General features: G+C 40.4%; 1 protein-coding gene across 1 annotated transcript in view; it reads left to right on the forward strand.

Annotated features, from left to right (window-relative positions):
- The window catches only part of LOC102289482 (serine protease HTRA1A), a 30,737-nt gene extending 5,914 nt beyond the window's left edge, over positions 1 to 24,823 (forward strand). The window contains exons 2-9 of the mRNA XM_005947320.3: positions 6,383 to 6,482; positions 7,051 to 7,255; positions 20,011 to 20,205; positions 20,294 to 20,326; positions 20,407 to 20,521; positions 22,207 to 22,270; positions 22,410 to 22,505; positions 24,137 to 24,823. Coding sequence (XP_005947382.1) covers positions 6,383 to 6,482; positions 7,051 to 7,255; positions 20,011 to 20,205; positions 20,294 to 20,326; positions 20,407 to 20,521; positions 22,207 to 22,270; positions 22,410 to 22,505; positions 24,137 to 24,305 — 977 coding nt within the window. The 3' untranslated portion in view covers positions 24,306 to 24,823. The remainder of the gene's footprint in view (positions 1 to 6,382; positions 6,483 to 7,050; positions 7,256 to 20,010; positions 20,206 to 20,293; positions 20,327 to 20,406; positions 20,522 to 22,206; positions 22,271 to 22,409; positions 22,506 to 24,136) is intronic.
- Positions 24,824 to 25,554: the final 731 nt, after the last annotated feature.

Here is a 25,554-nt window from a genome sequence, read left to right on the forward strand (position 1 = left end):
TGCTTTTGCAGCTACTGTACTGATCGACATACATCATTTTCTAACAATAAAATGTGACATTGTTTTGAATGGGTTCTCCATGCTGCTCTAACTGCCCTGTTACTAACTCGGTGTGAGTGTTTCTGGTTGTATTATGTGCTTTCAACCTTAGATGGAGTTCACAATGGAAAAAATTAAGTTCACTGGATTAAAATAGGGTAAATTGAATCAATATTGGGAATGGAAAAATTGGGTTAATTATAATCACTCAGTGAGTCATTTGAAACAGCTGCCAGTGTGTCATTGTAGTATTATAAACAGCGGCAAAGCTCAACTGTATGCTTTCATAACTGGGGAAAAAAGCCCCATCGAAACAAAATGATTCATGGTCTTAACACTGTAGCAAGCTCATATGTTCTGAATCATTGAAGAAGTACAGCGAGCCAAAATCAATGACCTACTGGAAGTAATTTTATAATAACATATGCACTAAGGCGCATACTTGCCATACTTTTTAAGGCCAAAGAGGGGCCACACTATTTACATTTTATTTGCTTTTTTTTAAACAATCAGTACTGTCCTTTGACAACAACCCATTTGACGTAGCTTTACTTGCTGACCTTACTTTCTTTTCACTGACTGGTTCCTTTAATCCTCTATTCCACCTGGCACACCTTGTATACGGGCTATACACCCTTCCCCTCACTATTCTCATGCTAATGTGGAGTGAAAAGAGTTAATTTATTAAACCTTTCTATCTTTAAGTTAATGATTTACTCTAAACTTATTTTGGCTCTTTCAGAGCTTATATGAGTTTCCCCTTTGGTTAGTTAAATTACCTTTGATCTAAAGGAAAACAAACCTAAAATTCCGGAGAATAACTGATGGCTGTGTTCTTTGCATTCCGACCGGATGTCCATGCTGATAACGATCCTTTCCTTTGCCCCTCCTTCTTAACATATCTGAAAGATTTGCTAGTGCATTAGCTTAATTCCAGCTGGACTGAATCCACTTTGTTCACATCTATGTTTTTTCATTTCTTAAGGTTTTTTTCTTGGGAGAACACAAATCGTCTTTTAGTCTGCAGGAACCAATAAAACAAAGGGTCCTATGCATGGGAAAGCTGAAGAAGAAAAGACACCCTGACCTGTAGCTCGTGTGTTGAGTGGGGAGGGGTAATGGATGTATGGGGTTGTGAAGTTGGGGGGCCTTTGAGTGTGTATGTTGGGAGGGGAGAGTACTTTTAAATTAGGTTCCTTTTAATAAATGTTGTTTTTGAATGGTTTTCCTCACATTTAATGCTTGAACTGACTCCAAAAAGCTCTTTCCGACATCTGATTATTGTTAATAGATACTTAAATATTATGAGGCTTTCATTAGCAGTTACCACACTTCTCAATATGTCTTGCATATGGGTGAAATCTTAACTTCATCAGGTCACAGAAACTTAAAGCAGGTTTATTACTGTTTTTATGTCAGTATATCATTTAAATTGTGTGGTGAGAGTGTGTATACGCTTCTCTGTCAGGATAAGTTACTGCTTAGTAGGAATGCCACCCTCCCACATAAGAACAATTTTGTTTTTGGACTGCTTAAAAATCTAAACACCACATCCACTCTATATTACATGCAACTCACTTGACCCATCCCTACTTTTACCTTAAGTGCCATCTCCAAAATAGCTGCTGAATAGCAGCGTAATGTCTGTGATATTGACAAGACTGTTCATAAGTCTCAGTCTGCCATTGCCCTGAAACTCAAGTGATATTTTGTGGTGTGCTGCTAATCATTAACATTTACAGTATTACTGTTTATCATATTATCATACTACTTTTATAGTCAGTAGTTATTTCTGCTAATGCTTTCCTATAAACCAAAGCAATTAGACTAAGTGTCTGACAGGGTGAGTCGGAGTAACAAGAGTGTGTACTTGCTGTTACACCAAATATATCGCTTCTTAATTTACCAAGTGTGAAATACTCCACTTCCAGTTTACTTTCTATAAAGTTGTTTATGCGTCTTTGGTGCACACAGATATAGTCACCAGCCACTTTATTACACTTGTTAGTACAAGTTTGGGCCTCATTTTGCTTTCAGAACTGCCTAAACTCTTTGTGGCACAGACTCAACAAGGTGCTGTAAACATTCCTCGGTTTATGGCATCACATAGTTGCTGCATATTTGTAGGCTGCACATCAATAATGTTGCATCACATTGCGAAGGTGCTCTATTGGACTGAGATCTAGTGACTGTGGAGGCCATTTGAGTACAGTGAACTCATTGTCATGTTCAAGAAGTCACTTTGAAGTGATTTGAGCTTTGTGACATGGCACATTATCCCGCCGGAAGCGCCCGGAACAAAAATGGGTACACTGTGGGCATAAAGGGCTGGACATAGTCAGCAGTAATAGTGTGTGGCAATGCCTCTTTGGTATGAGGGGGGCCAAAGTGTGTCTAGAAAATATCCCCCACACCATTACATCATCAGCCTGAACTACTGATAGAAAGCAGGGTAGATCCATGATTTCATGGTATTTACACCAAATTCTGACCCTACCATCCACATGTTGAAATCACATGTCATCGGATAAGGAAACATTTTTCCAATTTTCAGTGTCCAATTTTGAAGACCCGATTTGAACCGTAGACTCAAGTTTCCTGTTCTTAGCTGACAGGAGTGGCACCCGGTGTGGTCTTCTGTTGCTCTAGTCCATCTGTTACATCAAGGTTCAATGTGCTGTGCATTCAGAGATGCTCTTCTGCATACTCTGTTTGTAGTAAGTGGCTATTTGAGTTATTGTTGACTTACCTATCAGCTCAAAGTAGTCCGGCCATTCTCTGTGCTCTGCCATCAACAAGATGTTTTCATCCAGAGAACTGGATTTTTTCTTTTTCTTTTTTCCCAGCAGATTCTGCAGTTTCTGAAATAAACAGACCACTCCATTTGATGACAATGACTATGCCACATACAAAGTCTCTTAAATCCCCCCCCCCCCCCCCATTTTTATATTCAAGTTGAATTACTTTCAGCTGGTATCACCATGTGCACGTGATATGTGACCGACTGGTTAGATATTTGCATTAACAAGTACTTAAACAGGTATGCCTAATAAAGTGGCAAGTGAGTATATATCTCTATATGATCAATCTGCATGAAAATTGCTTTTCAGTCTATTATTGGTCATTCTGTTATTATATGCCTATTATATGTGTTTATGTTGGTTTTGTCGCCTATGAGGGAAAAACACTATGTTACTTGGATTTCTAGTTCAATCTGCTTTTTGAACCAAAAAGCCATTTGCCTTGTTTATTAGTGACCTACAGCTTACTTTTACATTAGCTTCTAAATGATTGCCTTTAGGTAATCTCCAAATAGCTCCTGCGGGCAAATTATGCCCATTAAATTTGCATGCAGTTATTTTGAAACTGCATGCAGTTTCTGAGTCTATTATAATGTACTCTGTGACACCCTAAACAAGCCCATTTTCAAAAGAAGTTGAACGCACCACTTTTCACACCATCAAAAGCATGTCCTCTTTTCTTTCCTTATAATGACTCTAATTAAATGTATAAATGTCACACACACATAAGCTGTTTAGAAAATTACCTTGCAATCACAGATCCCATCTTACTATAGCAGCAGTTCAGCAGATGGAGAGGTTTTTCATGAGCAATACTTAGATGAGACAGTGATCAGAAGCCTTTAAATCCCACTTTCTCTCCACATATCAAGATGAATCAGTCACGTTTTGGCATCTAGACGCTTCTTTTCAGTTTCGCTCATAAGTCAACTTAATTTTCCAACAGTAAAGTCTTTCTAAGCTTCAGCTGTAAGCTCAGTTGAGCAATAAAATGATCTATCTCACTATATAACTCAGGAGAAAATGGCTGATTCATGACATCCCGTCTCTACCAAATCACCACCACTAGGCCTATAAGTCTGCTATCATCACACTGGCATTGTAGTGGCAGCAGAGTGTTCCTGGTTTCCGCATGTGTGCAAGGAGGCCTCACTCATTATAACATGGTGAAGTGGAAGAGACTGGGAGCCTGTTTGTGCACTCCAGAAACAACACAGATTCTGGACCCCGGGCCCTGCTTTCTCTCACAGTAATCCCATCAGAGCTGACCACGAAACCCCCCGGGTTTGAAGCTAGCAGGGAGGAAATTACTCCAAAATTTCCATCTTTTCTTCATACTATTGCAAGAAGGATGTTTGGCCTTTATAATGTTTAATACTTGATTTAAAGTTCAGGAAAATATATGTCGGGGTTGGGGAAAAAAAAGGGGGTTACATTTATTTATGAGCAACTTGGTTTTCTTGTTTCTTTCAGTGGCTTTTAGCTCTAAGAATAGCATTTGGTACACCGTATACCCAGAAATAATCATCAAGTATTTAATGGATTATAGTAAAATTCTGCACAGGCAATCTTAATCGCCAGATGCCCAGAAACCTGCTAACTTTGGTGAGCCCCTCATTTGTCCTTTCATTACATTATGAGGTGGGCATCTGAATTTTTTTAGAGAAATAGCTTGACAATTATTAGCAGGACTGAAATGGATTTCAGTACATACATCCGTGAGGTGAAAAACTCCACAACTCAAAAAATTTCTAGTAAAATTATTGATTTGGAAAACATTCATGATGCTCAAAGGGTTTATCTTGAAGGAATTTTCACCCCAAAATGTACTTTATATGTTTTCCTCCGGACTGTAGCACTGTTCATTCATCTAGACTGTTTTGGTGTCCAGTTTTGGACATATTGGCGCCTCACTTTAATTTATTAGAAATAAATGATATTCCTTCTGCTTAACTCAACAACAGTGTCTCTTTCCAAAAAGCATGACCTTACTGCTGTTGTTAATATTTAATAACATGAGCAAAAAATCCATAAACCTTACTGCAAGTAAATTCATGTAGAACTGTTTTCTGTCTACATCCAGTGTAAAGGAATTTGAATTACATTATAGCTCAGCTGAGGGAAAGTGGGAGGACAATATTACCAGAATCACTACTACTGTGAGCTTCTTGTCGCAGGTGTGCATGCATGCATCTTTCTGTGTTTATGATTCAGTTAAAAACATAACAGTTTATAACCAAGGCCCACTTTTTCCTGAGCTACCATTGTGAAGTGTCTGAGCATTTTAGCTTTTAGAACTGGAAGTGCTGGAAGGGGTGGGTCCAACATGGAAACCACATACTCATCAGGAAAGTGTTAATCCAAGTAATTTTCCTTATGACTTCTTCCAGCAGGGGTTGGTAATTAGTTTTTCCAAGGGGCCTCATGAGAAACTGTTGTGAGCTGTAGTGAAGGGCCTCTCCGATAAGTTAAACTCAGTTCTGCTCATTGTTAATTTTATGTCTTCATTAACTTTTCAGTGTGGCCCACTGCAACAGTCCACTAGAAAGAGATCTGGTTTAAGTCACTTCTGAATTGGCGTTGCTTTTCAGATACAGAACTGATCTGTATCCATCTTTTATCTTCAGTTTATAATGACGGTTGCTAGCTAACAGAACACTTTCACAGCTAACAAACTCCCGCTAAACAAATTTTGGTGCTTCACTGCGACCACCAAGACTTCAACCACATGCAGAAGAATTTACTTCCTGCAGTTTGTCAAATGTTTGTGGACTGTACTTTTTAATGGTGTTCCATACAGCAGCATGATGCTCATTAAATGCTGGTGTTAGCTTAACTGCAACTCAAGTGTCTCTTTGTTGTTTCTTTACCCTTCAGTGCAATCACTGATATCCAGGGGATTATACTTTTGCAATTTCTGTCATCTAGGAGAAAGTAATGACTGAAAATTGTTCTTGTGAGACAAAATAGTTCAAAGTATGTGGCAAAATAACAGCTTATGGATGGAAGGATGAAAAGCAAAGAGGGAAAGGTTGGGGACGTCTTGATTCATAGCCTTGCTTAAACTGTCATTTGAGTAGGATTTAATGAGCAGGTAAGTCAGTCAGCATTTCCTGACTTACCAAAGCTGGATGGGTGATTCAGTGAATTTGGCAGTCCCTTAACATACAGTGTCACACTGTCTGTGTGTTATACTTGACAAAAGAGCTGCGGATGGTTTTAGAACTGCTCTGTTTTCACCCTTAACCATGGGGTAAGATAAGGGTAAATGTCAGTGTGAAGTGTTTATTTGTAAGGTTTATTACCAGACTCTGTAAATGAGTGAGTACATGTGTGTCAGACCTAGACCTAGACAGTCTCAACCGCAGATGAACTGTCATCTGTTCTTTTCCCAGATGTGTTATGATGAAGGGTAGTTTAATGTGCTGGTTCTCTATCCTCACACAGCTCTTACATCATGCAGTATTTCCATGCATCTTTTGTTTGTTTTTACCAGGCTGACATCCTATTTGTGTATTTGTGTGTGCATGATGTATTTCCAGCTCAAGACAATCCAGACAGCCCGAGGCACAAATACAACTTCATTGCCGACGTGGTGGAGAAAATTGCTCCGTCTGTGGTTCACATTGAACTTTACCGCAAGTATGAGCCGCGTACCTGTGTGTCTGTGCTCGGTGCTGGGGAGGGGCAGACCGAAAAACCCTAGAATTTACAACCTACCTGTGTACTTAAACACACTGCACCAGTTGGTAGAGCACCTTATTCTCAAGTTTAGTCTTTCATCTTCTTTTTAAAAATCATCCGACCAGATTTTTGTGCTTTTTAATCTCTGCTTCTTGTTCTTTGACACTTTGATTCTTCATCTGTCTCATCTCTCTTCTGTCTGTCACCATCACTTGTGAAGTGGTTTTTTTTGAAGGTCAAAACCCTCTGATTTTCAGATTTCTGTCTCTCCTTCATCCGTCGTTGTTTCACTTAGATCTGTCTCTTGTTTTATTCATCTCTCCAGCTTAGCTTTATATACTCACCTTCTTACTGTTTATATATATATATAGTATACATACTTTTGGTTTGCATTTAACACTTCTATTACACCATGTACTGCTTTATTTTACTATTCTGGAAAAACTGTTAAAGGGGAGAGGAAAGAATACCAGTACTCTAACCTTTTCCTACTCTTTCCTAATGTCTCCCTTTCTTCCCTCCACAGGATGACTTATTCCAAGCGTGAAGTGGCAGTGGCCAGTGGTTCTGGTTTTGTTGTGTCTGAAGATGGCCAAATTGTGACCAATGCCCACGTGGTGGCCAATAAACACAGAGTGAAAGTGGAGCTAAAGAGCGGCGCCTCCTATGATGCCAAAATCAAAGACGTGGATGAGAAATCAGACATCGCCCTCATTAAGATCGATGCACCGGTTAGTTAAAGTGTCAGACTTCTAGAAACCTTGCAAAATTTAGAAGATGTGGTAGTTAGAGGTGTTCTCAGTGAACACCATTAATTTTTTGTTCGCTTTTGTTTTTCTTGCTTTGTATCTAAGCAAGCACACCATAAAAGGAATAGTTTTAAATACTGGAAATAGTCCTCATTCACTTTCCTGCCAAGAGTGAGATAAGAAGATCAATAAGACCATACATCTGTCTACATTAAACATTAAGCAAGAGCCAGATGTGCTGATTAGCTTTGTTTTCAGTGTAAAGACTTGGCAGTAGAGACTCAAAGCAGGCATGCACTTGGCTTCTGTTCGCCAAGAAATAATATGAGCATTTAACTACTTGTTTATAGTTATTTGACATTTCTATTTATGTACTGATTAAACAAACGAGACAAATGTATGCTTTCAGTATTTCTCTGACAGTCTTTATGCGCATCTAAGCTAATTGCCTTTTGGCTTTTATTCTTAGCTAGCATGCAGACATGAGGGTGTTATTGAACTTCTAACAATATCTAATTTTCAGCTATAGAAGTATTTTCTAAAATTTCATGGTAAGTTTTTAATGATTTCTTTGAACTATCTGTTTTGCAGGGTGCAATGACTGTACATGTACATGTTTAATGACTTTAAATTTGGTGCACAAGTTTGAATTTATTTGGGATTTTATGTCATCCACACAGGGTCAGAATTATACAGGCTCAACTATATACAAACACCCCTATTAATATGTGGTTAATTTCCCTTAGCAAGTTTCACCTCTTGTTCTCTTGCTGCTGTGGCCAAATATCAGTCTTTGTCTCGTCTGACTGTAAAACGTTTCTCTAGAAGACATGTGGTTAGTGCATGTTGGCAGCTGCAAATTTTAGTCATGCTTACTGTTGTTGCAGGGCCTTCTTTCCTGGTCAGCCCCCTATTGGTCCACGGTGGTGTAAAACTTTCTTTTCTATGTACAGTAAAGCTGGTGTTGCAGTAGTTTCCAGTTCATGGCAGGCTTGTTTTCTTGGTATTTCCTGGGTTGTTTTTAAGCATTTTAACCTATTTTCTCTCATCTGAGGGTGACACTTTGGCTATTCTTGCAGACTTTGGCAAAGTTGTCACAATTCTGATTAACTTATACATTTGTTTGAACTGATGATCTTTGAATATCCAGTATTTTAGAAATGGCTCCAAGACACCTTCATAACTTGTGTAAAGCTGCAATTCGTCTTCTTAAATCTTTGCTGAATTCGTTGGACTCTCCCATTGTTCTTTTTTCTTTTTTTTTTGTTCTGAGTATTGGTCAGCATTGATCATTGAGTAAAACAAATCCTTTTTATCCTGACAAAGACAAACTACCAGCTGCAATGAATCATGATCACTGAGAAGTTAGTAGACCTTGGCCTTTTCTTTAACTTTTCAAGTTAATAGATCCTTCAGAACCTTCAGAGTCACTTATTAAATGATTTAAGTAAATGTATGTATGTATATATTTGACTTTTGACTGTAGTGATAAAATCTGAAACAATTCTTGTTTTTTAAAATGCTGTACAATTATTCCACCATTATATTAGCATGTTTTCCATGCCCTTGATGACTGTACATAAATGTCCCACCACATCTGTTTATCTAGTCCCATACTGCAGTGACTGTAAAGGGAAACAGCTTTTACAAAATTACAGACATACCTTTGTGTGTCTATTGCCATGTATGTACAAGTCTCTGAATTGGTTTCACTGAGTACTGTACTGAGTTCATTTGGCCAAATTAAGGCTTGACAAATAAGCATTTATCCAATGAGTCCTGAGTTAGTTGAAGTGAAAAAGTCTGCAAAGGTATTTTTGACCAAGCTTTCTGAAGTCACAGCCAGCACAACAGAATAAAAATATTAACTCACGGTTTTGTAATTCTCCCGTTAAACTGCTGTTAAAAAGCTATTTTGTTGGTTTGGCGATTCAAGTCTGGAATGACAGTGTTCCAAATTTAGCCTAGTACTCAGAGTGCAAGTGAAGCAAAGTGAGCATGCAGGTGCAACCAGATGGGTCTTTAAAACACAGCTGGCTTGCAGTCAGTCCAGATCTTGTTAGTGTTCATACACAACAAGCTGCAAAAACAACTAACAGATACTACAATGCTCGTTTCACAACCAATTTGCAGAGACACTCACTTATTCCTGGCAGGTAAAAATCTATGGACGGTGTTGATATTTAAAGGAAAACGCATTGCTTTGTAGCACATATGTTTGTTGCATTTTCTCTCCAGTTCTCTCAATATCCCTATCTGTCTGCGTTTTTGTCTGTCTACTGGACCAGAGGGATCCACGTTGCATGTTAATCACAGCCAGTCATGTGAAGGAATGTGTGGCAGAGAGCCACGGCCTATTGACTGCGAATCATAGCAGAGCTGCATTAGGGAGCTCACTCTCATGGCTCTGTGACACAGCTGAAAAGTTGGTCACGATTGCAGAGTGAGGTGTGTTACAAAGACCCCCCCAACCACCCTTAAGTCTGAAGAGGTTGAAGCATTCAGGTTTTGTTCGGTCCACAATGTCTGCAAGGAGTGCAGAAAAGAGCAGTGACATGTGCTTTGTGTTTGTTCATTCTATGATAAAACCTGTTCAGTCTGTTGATGACAGTCAGTCTGGTCTTTATTGAGGGGGATTTCCCCTGTTTGTTTGCAGCACATGGTCAGTGGCTGTGCAGATTCAGGAATGACTGGTACTTATAACATGTTGTAACATAAAGATATAGGCCGTTTAAGAATCTTCATCATCATAGAAACCTTTCACTGCACATGCATTTGAAACATTTCGATGCATCAGACTTTTTCTTGATAAACAACAAACCTGCTTTACTAAAAATTGCCTGCAAAATAAGAAGCAGGTAATTTGAGTAGGTTTGCTGTAATTCAAGACATTCAACACTATGAGTATGAAGTGTTTGTTTTATATGAAGTCAGAATGAGTTATCCAGACCATGTGTCAGCGATGAAGCCCCAGAAGACCTGTGGTCACTTTGCAAAGGCACCATTATTTAGATTTTCGTTTGGAACTCGGATTTCTGTTAATGTGCAGAACTTAGCGTGTGGAACTAGTGAGAGTTATTAGATGGAAAATTAGACGATGAGTCTGTTATAATGTGAGGGCGGGAGGGCAAGCAAAGTTGGTTTGCATTAAAAGGGACATTGAAACCATGCAGAATAATTACCTCTGGTTGTTTAATTATCGCACCTAAAGTGTAATAACCACATATTTCAACTTCATAATAGTCTTCTTTTATTACCACAGTTTTAGACGACAGAGTAATGTCAACGTAAAATCTGAGGTATGAATAGGAAGACTTCAAATAAGCCATCGTGATAGTAGCCAAAGGTTAGTGAAGCCTCCAGCACAGCAACTTAACCATCACCATCTTAGTGTTTTCAAACTGGATGTTATGAGTAAAGGGGCAGTTCTGACCGTGAAACCAAAGACTTCCCACTCATACTGTTGAACATCCTACTTTATACTACATTTTACTGTAAAGGTGAGTCTGTGCTCACAGACTAAGTAGCCAAAGGATCATTTTCCCCTAGACTCCTCTGAAAGCACACATTTTTGTAACTAGAGGATCATCCACTGCTGGCTATTAAAAATAAGATTTAAAGGGACGTTAGGAATGGTTTGACTTTCACATCCAAAAGCGACATCCATCTTTTATATACAGTCTGTAATCCATATCATTAAAATGACACGATCTTTTAGTTTTGAAGATGTTAATAGCTGAATTTGGCAGAGAATAATTCATTCAATGCCTATTCACTGTCTATGAATAAATCAATAAAAAGTGTTGTTGGCTATATCTATATCATATTCATTTTCAGAGTAAGTAAGAAAAAGCAAATATTCTCTTGTTTAAGCTTTCTATTTTTTGTGTTCAGAAAGATTTGAGGGATTTTAATTTTTTAAAGCTACAGAGGTCAGTTTTCAGCTTTTTTGTTGCTGAAAGTCTTCCATCGTCCCCTCCATCAGTCATCATTTGCCTTTGCTTACCAGCCCCAATAGTGTTCTTCCAGTTAAATAAAAGCTAATTGTTTACAATGTCAGCAGTATAGAAGCAGCCAAAAATAATCAATAAAACTCCACAATGGTACAATTGTTTATGAGTGAGAAAGTTTAAAGTTAAGTTTTCCCTGACTGTATAATGAATCTCTTCTCTTTTCTTTCTCTCTCTTTTTCTATGTGAAACTAGAGTTTATTGGTAGCAGGGCCCAGTCTGTTCCTGGGGCTGTGGTCTGCCCCTCAGCTCTGGGGAACACATTAGTCTGTCTACAGCAGCTGGAACTTCAGAGGGGGACGGAAAGAGGGGGAAAAAGTGCTGTGCTCACTTGTTCCTGTGTAGAGAGTATGGGGGGAAAGAGAAAGCAAGAGGGACAGAGAATGAGAGGGTGATGTGGCCAAGGCCTGGAAAATGGATCCACATGTCTGAAGGACTTTGTGAGCTAATAGGTTAATGATTGCACTGTGTGATGCGCGTGATGGAGCCCATCAAGCTTCAGGTTTTTAAGTCTTTCAGACCCCTGTTCACTTATACCTGTAAGTGATTCCAAAGCCTGTTGGACATTTGTTTACTTAGGCTGATAGAGAGCAACACAGACTGCCTCGTTAGAACTTCAAAATGTTCCAAATGTCCCGTGCAGTATGTCATATTTTTTAATGTTTCAGTTTATGGCTTAATCTGTGCAGTTATTAGTTATTATAAGTGATTTGGTTGCTTTAATAAAATGCAAATGTACTGCCATGCATTATCTTTGACTCTGCAGCTAAAAAGCCTCTTACCTCTTTACTTCAAAGTCCCTTAAGACTGCAGCTCTGTATAGTAATCCAGTGCGAGAGCTCTACTTGACCACAGGAAGGCTGTGGTGTGTGATGTGTGTGTTAGGAACATCCATACATCCATCCATCCATTGGGGCAGGAACTCGTCCCTGACCCAGAGTGGGCAACCTTTTCCAGCTGAGGCCATGGCCTCAGATTTGTAGGTGCTGATTCTCATTCCCAGAGGTACCGCCCCTGATCTCCACTCAACATTGGAGAGGCTTGTCAACCAGGACAGCCCAGCAACATCCAGAGCCTTCAGGAACTCAGGGCAGACCTCATCCCCCCCAGGGGCTCTGCCACCAAGGCATTGTTTAACTGCCTCAGTGACCTCGCCCCCGGAGATTGGCCGATCATCCCCCTCGCCCCCAGACTCTGCTTCCTCCACAGAAGATGTGCCAGTGGGTTTAAGGAGGTCCTTGAAGTATTCCTTCCACCGCCCAACAATTTTCTCAGTCAAAGTCAGCAGCACTCCACCCACACTATACACAGTGCAGGTAGAGCACCTGACCCGAAGGCGCAGGGAACAAACTCTCGTCCACTGGGAGAAACCCCAACATACAGGCAGCAAGCCAGGGGATTACTAGGATACCTACCCCAGCCCGCCGCCTCTCACCAGGGGCAACTCCAGATTGAGACAGAGTCCAGTCCCTCTCCAGAAGACTGGTTCCAGAGCCAAAGCCATGCGTTGAGGTGAGCCCGACTATATCTAGCCCAACCTCATGCACTCAGGCTCCTTCCCCACCAGAGAGGTGACATTCCATGTTCCTATTGCCAGTCTTGGTAGCTGGGGACCGGTCTGCCAGGGCATCCGCTCCTGGCCGCCAGCCACCACACAATGCGCCCAACCCCTGTGGGTGATGGCCCGGCAGGAGGATGGGCCCATGTCCCTTTTTCGGGCTGTCCCCAACCGGGCCCCATGGACTAAGGCCTGGCTAACAGATGCTCCCTAGCCCTGGCTCCACGCCGGGGCCCTGGTAACCCTATCCCGAGCAGAGTGAACTGTTCCCTTGGTGTTCTACTCATGGGGGTGTTCTGAATTGCTCTTTGTCTGGTCCCTCACCCAGGATCAATTTGCCATGGGAGACTCTACCAGGGGGCAGAGCCCCTGGACAACATAGTCCCTGGGATCCCTGGGGCACACGAACCCCTCCACCACAATAAGGTAGTGATTTGCGTAGGGGGTGGAAGAGTGAGGACAAAATGTTAAAATTACCGAACTCTACCTTACTTTCAATGATAGTCATCTTCTAAAGATATTGTGAAAGTGATTGAGCTTTTTATTCGGGTATATTAAAATTTAAACTGCAATTGTTAACAATGGCGAGGGCATGAAATAGAAAGTCTTGGCGGGATATTCATTATCCCCTATCTGGATATCCTAGGCCTTGAAAAATAGGCCACTGCCTCCAGAGAAGTGAACAAAGTAGCTGAATCTGGCCATCACATTTTGTATTTGTAGGCAACAGAGAAAGCAGCCATGATTTTAGATAGTGCAAACTGACCCCTGCATACTAAATTAAAATCTGCTTTTGCCCACTTACATCTGAAATCACCGAGAGGCTAAATGCTGAGCTATAAATGTGCCATCAATATCACTGTAAGTGTAAATCCTAGAATGGGTGAAAAAAAGCTTTTTGAAGATAAGGTGACTCAAAAAGATTCAAAGTTAATGAGTCATTAACTTTTTCTCAGCTTTACAAGTGCTGTATTGTGGTAAAACAAGTCTATTATTCTCCATGTGTTCTCATGCAACAATAGAACTGTTTTTACTGGCGATCAACATTTTTAACCAGCCTCTCTGGGAAATTTGCCTGGTGTTGGTTTGGACAGGGCTGGATTTTGTGTGCGTCTGTGTTATGTGAATGTCCATAAAGCAGCCTGCACTGATCTGTTTATTTTGTCTGTTTATATTAGTAACACTGGGTAAATATTTCTGCAGAAGATGCCCACATTTCATTTGAAATCCCTCAATTAACAGAGGTGATAGACAAAAGCAGTTATTCAAACCATTATGAAAGTGTATGAGTCCGCATTTGTCCACATGGGTGTAAGACGGCTCACTGCGGGGACGTGGAGGTCACGCTCCTCTGCCAGTGGAAAGACACTGTGTGTCGCCTTTGGAGACAGGCAAAAAGGAAATGAATCACTTCCTCCTCCCTTCCTGAGCCATCTATTCTCCTTCATCTCTCTCCTCTGTAACCAAAAAGGTTCCCAGGCCTAAAGATGCAGTAGTATGGGAAAAGAGCCAAGGAAAATGGACACATAGACACACATAGTTTTACCCGACTGGGTGTTGACACTCATTGTCTTGGCCTACTGTTTTGATGTGTAATTGTTTTCTTGGCAACAGCCTTGCCCACGGGATTACCGGCATATTTGACTCAGTGCTGATTATCAATAACCTTTATTGTTTCCCTAATGACACAAGGTATGATGCATCTTCAGCTATGTAAGTATGAGACAACTGCAAGCTATTTTAAAGGCAGCTGAGTGAACCCGTGTTTTAAGGTTAGTCCGCTCAGATTTTTTTTTTTAAAAAGTCACATTTGCTCCAGTGGCATATAAACAAGGACACAGGCTTTTGGCCCTGTTTAAAACCCTGCTCTGAAACCAAGCACACTCGCTACTTATGTTTAAGTGTAATTAGAGTTTTTACATTCATAAATCAGCAGTGACACATCTTCCGGGAAACAAAATGAATCTACAGATTGCATTTTGAATCTTTTTTACAAGTTTTGTTAGCTTGTTTGTTTCATTTCCTCAGATATATCAGGCAATTAATAAGAAGCCCGAAATTGTAGGAAAATGCATAGCTTTCATTTCTCTCCACTAACACAGAGATGTATCATGTAATGTCAGACTGATTGTGCTGATTTGTGTTGTCACCTGACAAAGGCCCTCTCTGAACCAGAAAAAAAAAACGTTTTAAAAGTGCACTGTTATAGGCTCCAAGATGTAAACACCACTCATATTTATTGCATTATCGGGGACAGATGTCTCAAATCCAGTACAAAATTAGGCTAAGGCATCATATATCTAGGTATAACTGTTTGGTTTTAATCTGGATAGATGACACATTACCTTTAGCTAGTTTTTACTGGCTTTTATTTATTGGCTTTTAATAGGTCTAATAATTGGCATGAAAGGCAAACAGGAAGTAAAGTGGCCTCTTTTTCATTGGAACCATTTCCATGCACTGCTAGCACCTGCACGTTACCATCAAAGCCCAAAGTTGGAAACACTGATGTCAGTGGCTCTGGGAGGTGTCATCGTAGTTAATTTGCCAATGACCTGCAGATTCTTTTTGCCATGATTTTTTTCCTGTCTTTTTTACCCCAGCTTTTGATACATAATGCTATATAATGTTGCTTGTCGATCTAATCAAAATGTAGATTGCTTCTCCAAAGACAAAAGGCAAAACTGGCACCCGAGCCGTAACAGTAACAACATGGACACGGTGTCGGAAAATGTGGAAAGGGTCAGGGAGAATGTTAGGGGCAGATAGATGGTTAAAAAAATGAAGCTTGAGGACTTGATCCATTTTTTATATCTCCTGTTATACTCAGGGTCAGCACAAGTATGGCATATTCCAGCACATACTGGCCAAGAGGTTGGCTCAACCCCAAAGTAGCTACCAGCCTTAAAAGAACAGAAACATCTTGAGCGCCATGTAAATACTTCAAGTAAAAGCAAAATGAACCATATTATGCTGTCAGATCTCTCCCCTGGAGCAAACAAACCCACTAGACCTCCTCTGCTCTCATCACTGTGATTTGCACAGTTCGAAGTTTTGCGGTGTCTAGCCAGAACTGAGATGTCCTTTAGTGCTTGTAAGCGTTCATGCTACAGAGTGAAATGTGTCCAAATCTCGCAGACATATGTTTGCTCTTATTCTCAAGAACATATGGAACCTATAGTGGAGTGGTTTCCGCACTGGTGTCAGCAAGGATATGGTTTCACCCAGTGTGACGTGGACACCTACAAAGTGGGAAATGCCTATTTTATATGCTGATTGTGACTTTACATACTTCTACAAAATTTTCTCAAACTATAAATAGTGAAGTAATTACCTATTTACTTATTTTGTACTTGTGCTATCATTCATGTAAACGAGTCCATTGTACACCGTGCAACCACTCAGGCTCACAAGCACACAAACACAGTCAGCATAGCCTCTTTCAGTCTCCTGAGCGTGATCTTCTTATTCCCTTATTTGATGTTATGTACTGCATGAGCGTGCTGAATCCTGCCACATTTTTAACTGCATCAGCACAACCTCGAGGGCAAGTTCAGCAAGTAAAACCCTATACCTTAGTGTACTTATGAATTTTGTAAAGTAGAGCTTTGTAAAATATGCCCACCTTGCTTTGAAGACACCTTCATGAAGGAAACATTAGAGGCCATGTGACTGCATATGAGCTTTAATACAGTTCAGGTCATGCACAGACCCAACCCGAGCTTCTGTTTCTGAATATGTGTATTTTGACGTGGTCTAGCTGTATATCTAAGCAGTGCCAGGTGTGTGGGATTTAATTTACAGACTTCAGTTTGTGAGGGTTCACGCTTAGGCGACCTCCTCCCTTTCTCTGAGTGATTATATGTGTGTCCACATGTGCCTTAGACACTATTAAGCCTCAGTCCATCTTAGTTTGCCTGGAGTTAAAGTTTGCACCTGGTCTAGTCATAAAAAGGTAGTTAGTGTAATGGCTTTTAAATGAGGCTCCAAACGACCCAAGCTTTAACATCAAACATTGATAAATCCCTTTATAGCAACTCTACAGCTATTTTCAAGTCTTTCTGTGGGGTTATCAACCAGCATATTCTTCTCACTGTCCTTTCGCCAAACCTCTCTGTGTGCAGGCGGTTGAACAAATACTCTGCTAGGCGACAGCAGATTTTACGAAAGCTTTGAATTTTTCTCAGTAATGTGTCGCTTACAGCTGCCTCTTTGGGTAACATAAACAAAGCTGTTTAAATCTCCTTTCCTCAATCTGATGGCCCACTTCTCTCTATTATCTAAACACTCAAGAATGTGGAAAACACAGATTCTTTTGGGCAAGAAAAGAGAGGATAATCTATGGCATCATTGCCATAATATGAGGTAATGAAACGGTCTCAAGCCTAACAAAACAAGAGCCCTTTATTTAAGAAGAAAAAAAAATCTATCCTCATAGACCTCATCAGATCAGACTTTTTTTTTTTTCTTTGTTCTATAAATGTTACCGTGGCTGTCGTTTTTATTTTTTCTACATCTTAAGCCAAAAATATTTTTGGGGGGTAATAAGCTGGCTCCTGACGTAACTTTGATTCACTCTTTCGTCTCACATTCTCAGACTCTCTTCCTGTGGTTTGTGGTGTTTGTTGTTCCCTTCTTTCACCTTGCCTCTTTCCTTTAAGTGCGGCTATAGTGTCTTTGGGTAAAGTACCAGTGCATCTGAAATAGCACGGTGAGTCACTTGGGTGGTCAGACGAGGCGGACTCACATGGCGAGATGATTTTCCACAAGTGATTCCAGATTGCTGACTAGTAACAATTAGTAAGTGATATGTAAGCTAGGGGTCTCTCGAAACTTTGGGGAGTCCACTCGCTCTGTGTTTGCTCTGCCCTCTCACCTAGGTGCTGTTTGCATGTCAGCCAACTTCTGCATTTTGCCCTGCATGTGCATGCTTTTTGTGAATGCAGTGTGATTTTTGCATGAGTGTGTGTGAGACCCAGGGTTAGGTAGAAACTTTTAAGCCGCAAACTGCTTGCATTTAATAAAGTCAGATCAGGTGGTAAGGTAGCAACAGTCACCATGACATAACCAGTATCACTAACTGTTATCAGAATCATGGTGACAGGCAGTGGGTAAATGCCTTAGCAGGGACTTGAATCCACCTGATGTCCTCTCTCTCTCTCCGCAGCGTGTGTGTTTCTTTTTCTTCCTGTCTCCATCTGGTTATACTCTTATCTCACATGGAGTGTGACGGGAGGGGGGAGCTGGAGTGATTAAACAGACTGCTACTCCTGTGTCAGGTGTCTTTCTGTATGTGCCTGTGCATGCCAAATGCTTGTTTGTTGGATTGTGCGTACAGTTATGTAGCTTGTGCGTGTTGCATATTTTTTTTAACAAACCCTACAATGTTGAAACAAACTCACACTAATTGGGAACTAATCCTGCGACATTTATAGTAGTTGTGTTTGTATTTCTATATCTGTGTCTCTGTCAGCATGTGAGGTAAGATTGAAAGGTTCTCATCCTCACTATCTTTGTCATGTTCTAATAATAACTTCACCATGAGCACTGAGATCATTTACAGAAAGCTTTAACACGGTATCACTGAAAAGATTTGTCTCTGACATTTTCCCTGCAGCTCAGTTTTCTAAATGCATTTCAATTCGCTTATGAGTCGCATGTCTTTATTTAATCTACATCTGCAAACATGCATCGATGCAGAGAAAGTGTTTGCTTGCGTTGGCAGTTAGGTATCCCCGATATAGTGCTGGGAATGATATAATTTTGCAAATTGCTTCCTATATGATCCCTTTGTCTGTGTACACTAACATGTGCTACTGTCCCTGTGAACATTCACCCTCCTACGCCACCTATTTATAACCCTGAGTAAACAAAATGGATTCACAAGAGGAACTCTTGGGATAGGTACTTTTTTCCCCTCTAAGAAAGTTGCCTCCCTGCAGGTTATTGGGTACAACTGTATACAGACCCATGTGGATGTGGCATTACATATGCTTTGACTATGACTATCCAGCAGAGATGATTTCATATAAAGAAGGAAATTGTCACTGTGGATGGATAAATATATTCTTTCGGTGTCTGAGGCAAGCACTCAGCAGCCTGGTTTCTACCACCCAGTGTAACAGGCCCAACCATAGCTTAAGGTACTCATTATTGACTGTAATATCTATCCATTTTCTAGCATCTGTGGTCTGTTGGCACACATTTGCCATTAGGAATCATTTCTCAGCCGAGCTGCACTTTCAAATAAGCCTTTTATCGTGATTATCAGTAGGTTGTTTGGCATAAATTTCCCTTCCCCTGTGGTTTTAAAGTGGTAATTGTTTTTGTGTGGGAGCAGGACCATGCTGCATTGAGTGGGTTATGTTTAGAAGACTTGCAGTTTAGCTGTAATTTTTTTTCTGCTGTCCACTTATAAAACACCTGATCACGAGAAATGCTCAGCAGAGCGACTGCAAATGAAGCAACACTGAACTTGTGATTTTCTTTCAGTTACTTTTTTACATATTACTCAACTTTACTTGGAGGATGTCGAGGGAGCAAAGAAAATAAAGTTTAGTTTTAAAGTGAATGCATTAAGTTAGTATAAGAATAGCTGAATAAGTTTAACTGCATCACTTGTTTTGTTTTCTGTTATTCTGTGCATAACTTGTAACTGAAAAGATGCAAAGATAAAAGTTAAAAATAGCAGATGACAGAGTAGCGTAGGCTAAATGTAGATGCTAGTTTCACAAATGATTCCCTCTTCCTTTTATGGAGTCTGTCAAATGGCTAGAAAAATATCTGTGTGTGTCTGTGTGTGTGTGTGTTGGGGGGAGGGGGGTTCAAGACTATAACTCTACAGTAAGCTTATTGCGCAGAGAGACTGGACAGAAACGTTAGCATGTTTACGTTTGCTGCTAAAATGCTAATACGCATATTAGCACAAAACACAAAAGGTGCTGGAAGTGTTATTAGATTTTGCAGCATATTTGGCCATAAAGTCAGGTAATCACTAAAAGGAATGCAAATTATTCTGAGACATGAGTGGACTAGTTTGCAGACCATACTGTTGAGCTGATGTTGTGCCTCTGAAAACCCTATCCTATCAAGCCTAAAGAAATGCTTCTTTACCTGCAAGCCTTGGATTCCAAATATAAACATACTGACCCTCTGTGTCCCACTTGCAGACCAAGCTTCCTGTACTTCTGCTGGGCCGTTCGTCAGATTTGAGGCCAGGAGAGTTTGTGGTTGCTATTGGCAGCCCATTTTCCCTCCAGAATACGGTTACTACAGGAATTGTTAGCACTACTCAGCGAGGGGGCAGAGAGCTAGGCCTTCGCAACTCTGACATGGACTACATTCAAACTGACGCCATCATCAATGTAAATAAATAAAGCTGAATTGTCATTTCTCACTGAATTCCTTTTCTCGGATTACTACAGATAAGTTATTTACTTTTTTGGTTCACAGTACGGCAACTCTGGAGGCCCTCTGGTCAATCTGGTAAGCCAGAATTATATATATGTTTTTATGCTTCTACAATTCACCATTTACAGTCACTGAGTTGAGGTTTACTGGCATAGGATGGTGAAGTGATTGGGATTAACACGCTGAAGGTGACAGCGGGCATCTCCTTTGCCATACCCTCGGACAAGATTCGACAGTTCCTGGCCGAGTCATACGACAGGCAGTCCAGAGGTATGAGCTCTCACTGACACATTATTAATGTTCTCATTTTACTGGCTCTCTTCAATCACTTTTAGTATAGAAGCCAAGAGAGCTGGACCGTGATCTCAGTTAAATGAGCTATAATTCAGCTCACTAGTTCAGGAGTTTTTTTCGTTTTCATCTTTGTGTGATCTCTTGCGATATGTTCACTGTATTTAGAGCTATGGGAATCCATGCCCAGCATTACCTAATAGAATTTTGACATTACAATAAACTAAAAAGAAAAATCTGTGCCAGTGCATATTGGTTTGTTTGTTTTTATTTTATGCTTTTTGCCCTTTTCATTGAGTAGTGTTTCATAAGAAATGAAATTCAGAAACTTACCTATATAAAGCAGACTTCACCTGATCCATGCAAATCAAAAAGGAAAATGCAAGTTGGTGTTTTCAAAAGCTTTTATAGACCAGCACTATAATACATATATAGTAAGTACATTTGATAATACAGCTATTCCTCTGACAGCAGTTGCCTGTCTGCAAAAGTGTCCTGATAAGCTGTTGAGAAATTGTTCACCTTTCCCAGATGTGTGCAGCCTGCAGCTGTGCAGTGGACATGAAGACCCAGCCTGTCTCAGACATGTTTAGTAGGAGACATATCAGGACTAAATGCTTGCCAAGAAAGTGCATGAATATCCTCCTGATCCAGAAAGTCCTGCACTACTGTGTCAGTGTCAGACATTGTTCTACTATTGTTCTACTAGCAGGGTGGACAGCTTATCTCAGCATCTCTGTCCAGATTTCCAGAAAGACCAATCAGATCAGAGTTGATGCTCATATGGAGATGCAAGGCTGCAGCAATAACTCAGACATGCATGCCAGCATCCACCATGCCAGCATCCCTGCCTTGGTCACAGGTGCAGCATGGTGGCACTGATGACAGTATTGAGCATATGCTGTTCTGAGGCCACTGCCTTGAGAATGCAATACCCTGAACCAATTCTGAGGTGGACAAGTGAGTTCATGTAATTGTTTGTTACACAAATGACTAATGCCTCCGCTAAGTAAAACCAGTGAACCAGAACAGAAAGCTACTCACGGGTTTTCTAAATGATGTACTGAGAAAAGGATCTCAAACAAAGATTCGAAACATATTTCACAGCGCAAAACCTGCATTTCTTATTTTCTTTATACCCTTTGAGTTTGTTCACAGATTCGGCTACGTTTGAATCGCTCTCTAGAAGTCCTGTTGTGACACTCACTTGTAATGTATGCTGGCTGTCCCTCACTTTGTCAAAAACAGTGAACTTTCTAGTTGGATGAAAGGGACAAAGACACTGGGAGCTAAATATGGCTCAAGTAGGGCTGGTGAAAGGTGAAGATTGTCTCAGTCCTTCTGAAAACGTGCTGTCTTTTCAATAAAGTGCATATGCTACAGTTTTGGGAAAGTCCCTGCCACTTTGTTTCCCCTCTGAGGCCCCAGGATGTTGCAGTATAACTCCAACTTGACAGTCTTAGCCTCGAGGTCGAGCTGAATTCACAGTGCACATCCCATTGAATGCTTGAAAAAATGATGATGATTCCCCTGGTCATATTCCTTTACTAAAGCACTGCCTTTGGGCAATGAAACTGCAGACTCCAACACAGAAAAGTGCTGTTTGGTCTCTGGTTTGTAGCTAGAGACCCAGGTTAGAAGATAACTGAATATTCTATGTCCAGCCTTAGGGAGAACAGAAGCAAAGAAGAAGTATATTGGTGTGAGGATGATGACTCTCACTCCAGGGTAAGTTGCACACTTTTATGTACATAGCCATTGTGTTCAATCCCCAGAATGCAATAAATGAAACATTGTATTATACCCAGGTCACAGGGAATTGCAGAATTTTGTGTTTAACTCTCTCCTTTTTTCCCCCTACCATTAGGCTAGCCAAAGAGCTGAAGACTCGACTCCGCGACTTCCCTGACATCACCTCGGGAGCTTATGTTATGGAGGTCATTGCAAAGACACCAGCTGCAATGTAAGCAATATATTATAAGTTTCCAAATACACTGGCTCTGTAGAAGCTAACTTGATTGTAACTTTATGGATCTCAGTGAAGTGCAAATGGAGGTTCTATCTGACTCTAGCTATGGGATATTGTCTTTGGCTCGTAATACAATACATCTGCACTAAATTCACACAAGACTCTCATCACTCTCCACGCAGCCCTTGCTCGCCTCTCGAAATGCAAATAGATAGTATATTTCATTTCCTTTCTTAATTTTCTTTTCCTAGTTTAACCATCAAGAGGTTGCACACATGCCCAGAGCTTCTTACATAGCTGTCCTACTAGGATGTGAATTAATGGCTCACTCTAGCATGTCTAGAGTGCTTGGCCCTCTAAAATATCCCCCTCCTCCCACAATTGCGGCCCACTCCAATCAGCCACCACCACAACTCCAGCAGAGTAGGGCGCGGGAGACGCTGAGGTCAGCTATTTCCTTCAAACCTCATGCAGGGAGGTTAGTAGCTGAACTGTGGTTTTCCTGCGCCTGCTCACCCATCCCACTATATAGTGGTCTGTCCTACAAGGTTTCATCAGTGTTTACTCATTGCTTAAATAACCCACCCTTTTGCATTATAACATTTCTGTGGTTCCTTTTATATTCTCTGTTTTGTTTTTTCTAGGCTCTGCTTTTTTCACTTTTGATCTCACTCTGTGTTATGTTGGTTTATGGACTGTTGAATCTTGATTCTTCTGTAGGGAAGGGATTGTTTCTGTGGTGACCGAGTGCACTGAAATCCCAGTTTCAGCTCCGTTAATTGATGCTGTTGCAAGTGAAGGTGTGGTGGTCTATGTTTACATGTGGCTATGATTAAGCGGTTGTTTTAAGAGTCTGCTTTTGATATCACTGCTGGTTACTGCCTCAGTCTGTGCGTGATCCCCATTTTACTAGTTTGTTTTTTACAGTGGAAGTGTGCTTTTAGTCAATGTGTTTTTATTTTTTGTTGATTTAGAGGCTCACAGACCTGGAAACAATCCTACCAATAGCTGATTATGGCTATATAAAATGAAGAGTATTTCACCTCTATTATTTCTTTCCACTGAAATCTAAAGAGGGAACTATAGTTAAATTACATAAGAAGATGTATAAATTGTCATAAAACTAAACCACTAATGTGTTAAGGCATCTACACCCATGAACATTTATTTCATTTGATCATTCAGATTACTTTAATAGCTTAATTCATTTAAAAACATCACAGATTTTCTTAAAATGTAACACAATGGAGGATGACCAAATATAAGCTTCAGTTCATATACGTGGAAATAAAGAATAACAATCAGTTCAGTGATTTGTATGGGTTTTATTAACAATAGGATAAAACCAGTGGACTGACATTTTTATTTCCTACGTTCCTATGATTTTACAGTATTTTGTGCTCTGTTAGTCAACATACAAAAAAATAGTGTATACAGTGATAGAAGGTGACATGGAACAGCTGGACTTGATAAACATCTGTACACCTCCTCAGAGGCTAAAACTGTGCCTTGATGTCATAAAACTCAACTAGAATAGCCGGGCTCAGAAAACAAAGATCATCCTATTCGCACATGTTTTTCCATTTATGAACCCCTCAATCATCCTTTCTTCTTCTGTCCTCCAGCGCTGGACTCAAAGAGCATGATGTCATCATCTCAATCAACGGCCACAGGATTTCAACAGCAACTGATGTCAGCGCCGCCATCAAGAGAGATGACACCTTAAAAGTGGTTGTGCGCCGTGGCAATGAAGACGCCATCCTCACTGTTGTTCCCATTGAAATTGACCCTTGACCCTCCAGAAATCACACCACAGTTGCTGGAGCTAGCTTTTACTTATCACCAGTGGACCTTATATCGGAGGGGTTTTTTACTGACGCACCCTCTCCCTGTGGCCAAAGGCCGGTGGTGCCTCACATCCAGGAAAATTCTGGCATTGCCTTGAAAGGAATGACTGTACGGATGCTTTAAAAGCAGTGCTGTACTTTGTTTTCCCTGTGTGTTCTCATGTTTAGACTTTAATGCTTTGATCAAAGCTACTACTGTGTGTTCTTAAACCTTAAAAAAATAGTCATTGGCATAGTGTTTTCACCTGCTTACTCGTTTTGTTGTTGTTGTTGTTTTTTTAATGTACTGTTGCTCAGTCAGGCTGACTGAAATTTGAAGCAATTTTAAGCAACTTGCTGAGCAAATCATATTTGTAAAATTGTTGTTTTCTAAACTCCCCCCCTTTTTTTTAAAGTACTGTAGAAATACTTTGTTGTTTATGTGATGTATACTGGAGAAGAAAATAAAGGTTTTCTACCTCCATTTGGTTTGACACTCTGCTTATTGCCTTTTAAAAAAATGCTCTTTCCAGCTCTCTTTCATTCAGTTTAATACACACATAAACAGTGTTGGCCAAGTTACTTGAAAAAAGTAATCAGTAACTAATTTCTCTCGTGCATATGCACACAGAAAGAGGGACATAGAGCGTGTTGGGATCTGGTTTAAATTTGCTTTTATTGCCTTCATATGGGCTTGATAGTGGTCTGGTGTGATTGTTGGGACAGGGTCTCCACAGACTGACCTCAGAGACAGGAGTGCGAGCCAAACTGAGATCCGACCCATGATGCAGTGGTCACAGATGTGGGGCTCGCATAAATACATTTAATGTTTTGGTGGAGATTTGTTTACCACATATAGTGAAGTAAACCTCATGAGAACTGCAGCTTCAAGCTATACAATACAAAGTCAAACACACCGTCTATTATGCTGCATGTATTAGAAGATAAAATTGCACTTCAACAACTTTACGAGTAAGTCTAAATGACAGTGGAACATATTTTGTCAAGCAGTGGTCGGCTTCCTAGTTTTTACTTTTAAATTGCAGACCATGTGTCCAATAGCTTGTGGAGCTTTATCTCGCCAACTGCCCAATTTTCCATTTACACAAAGCACATGGAAGCTATATTACAAAGTCATCCTTTCAAATGTCAAGTAGCCCAAAGGTGTATAACGTAATTAAACATTATTTAAATGACATAATGGACATTTTAATACA

The sequence above is a fragment of the Haplochromis burtoni genome, unplaced genomic scaffold (genome assembly GCF_018398535.1).
Source record: "Haplochromis burtoni strain Fernald_Lab_line unplaced genomic scaffold, NCSU_Asbu1 Contig_46, whole genome shotgun sequence".
Lineage (NCBI taxonomy): Eukaryota > Metazoa > Chordata > Actinopteri > Cichliformes > Cichlidae > Haplochromis > Haplochromis burtoni.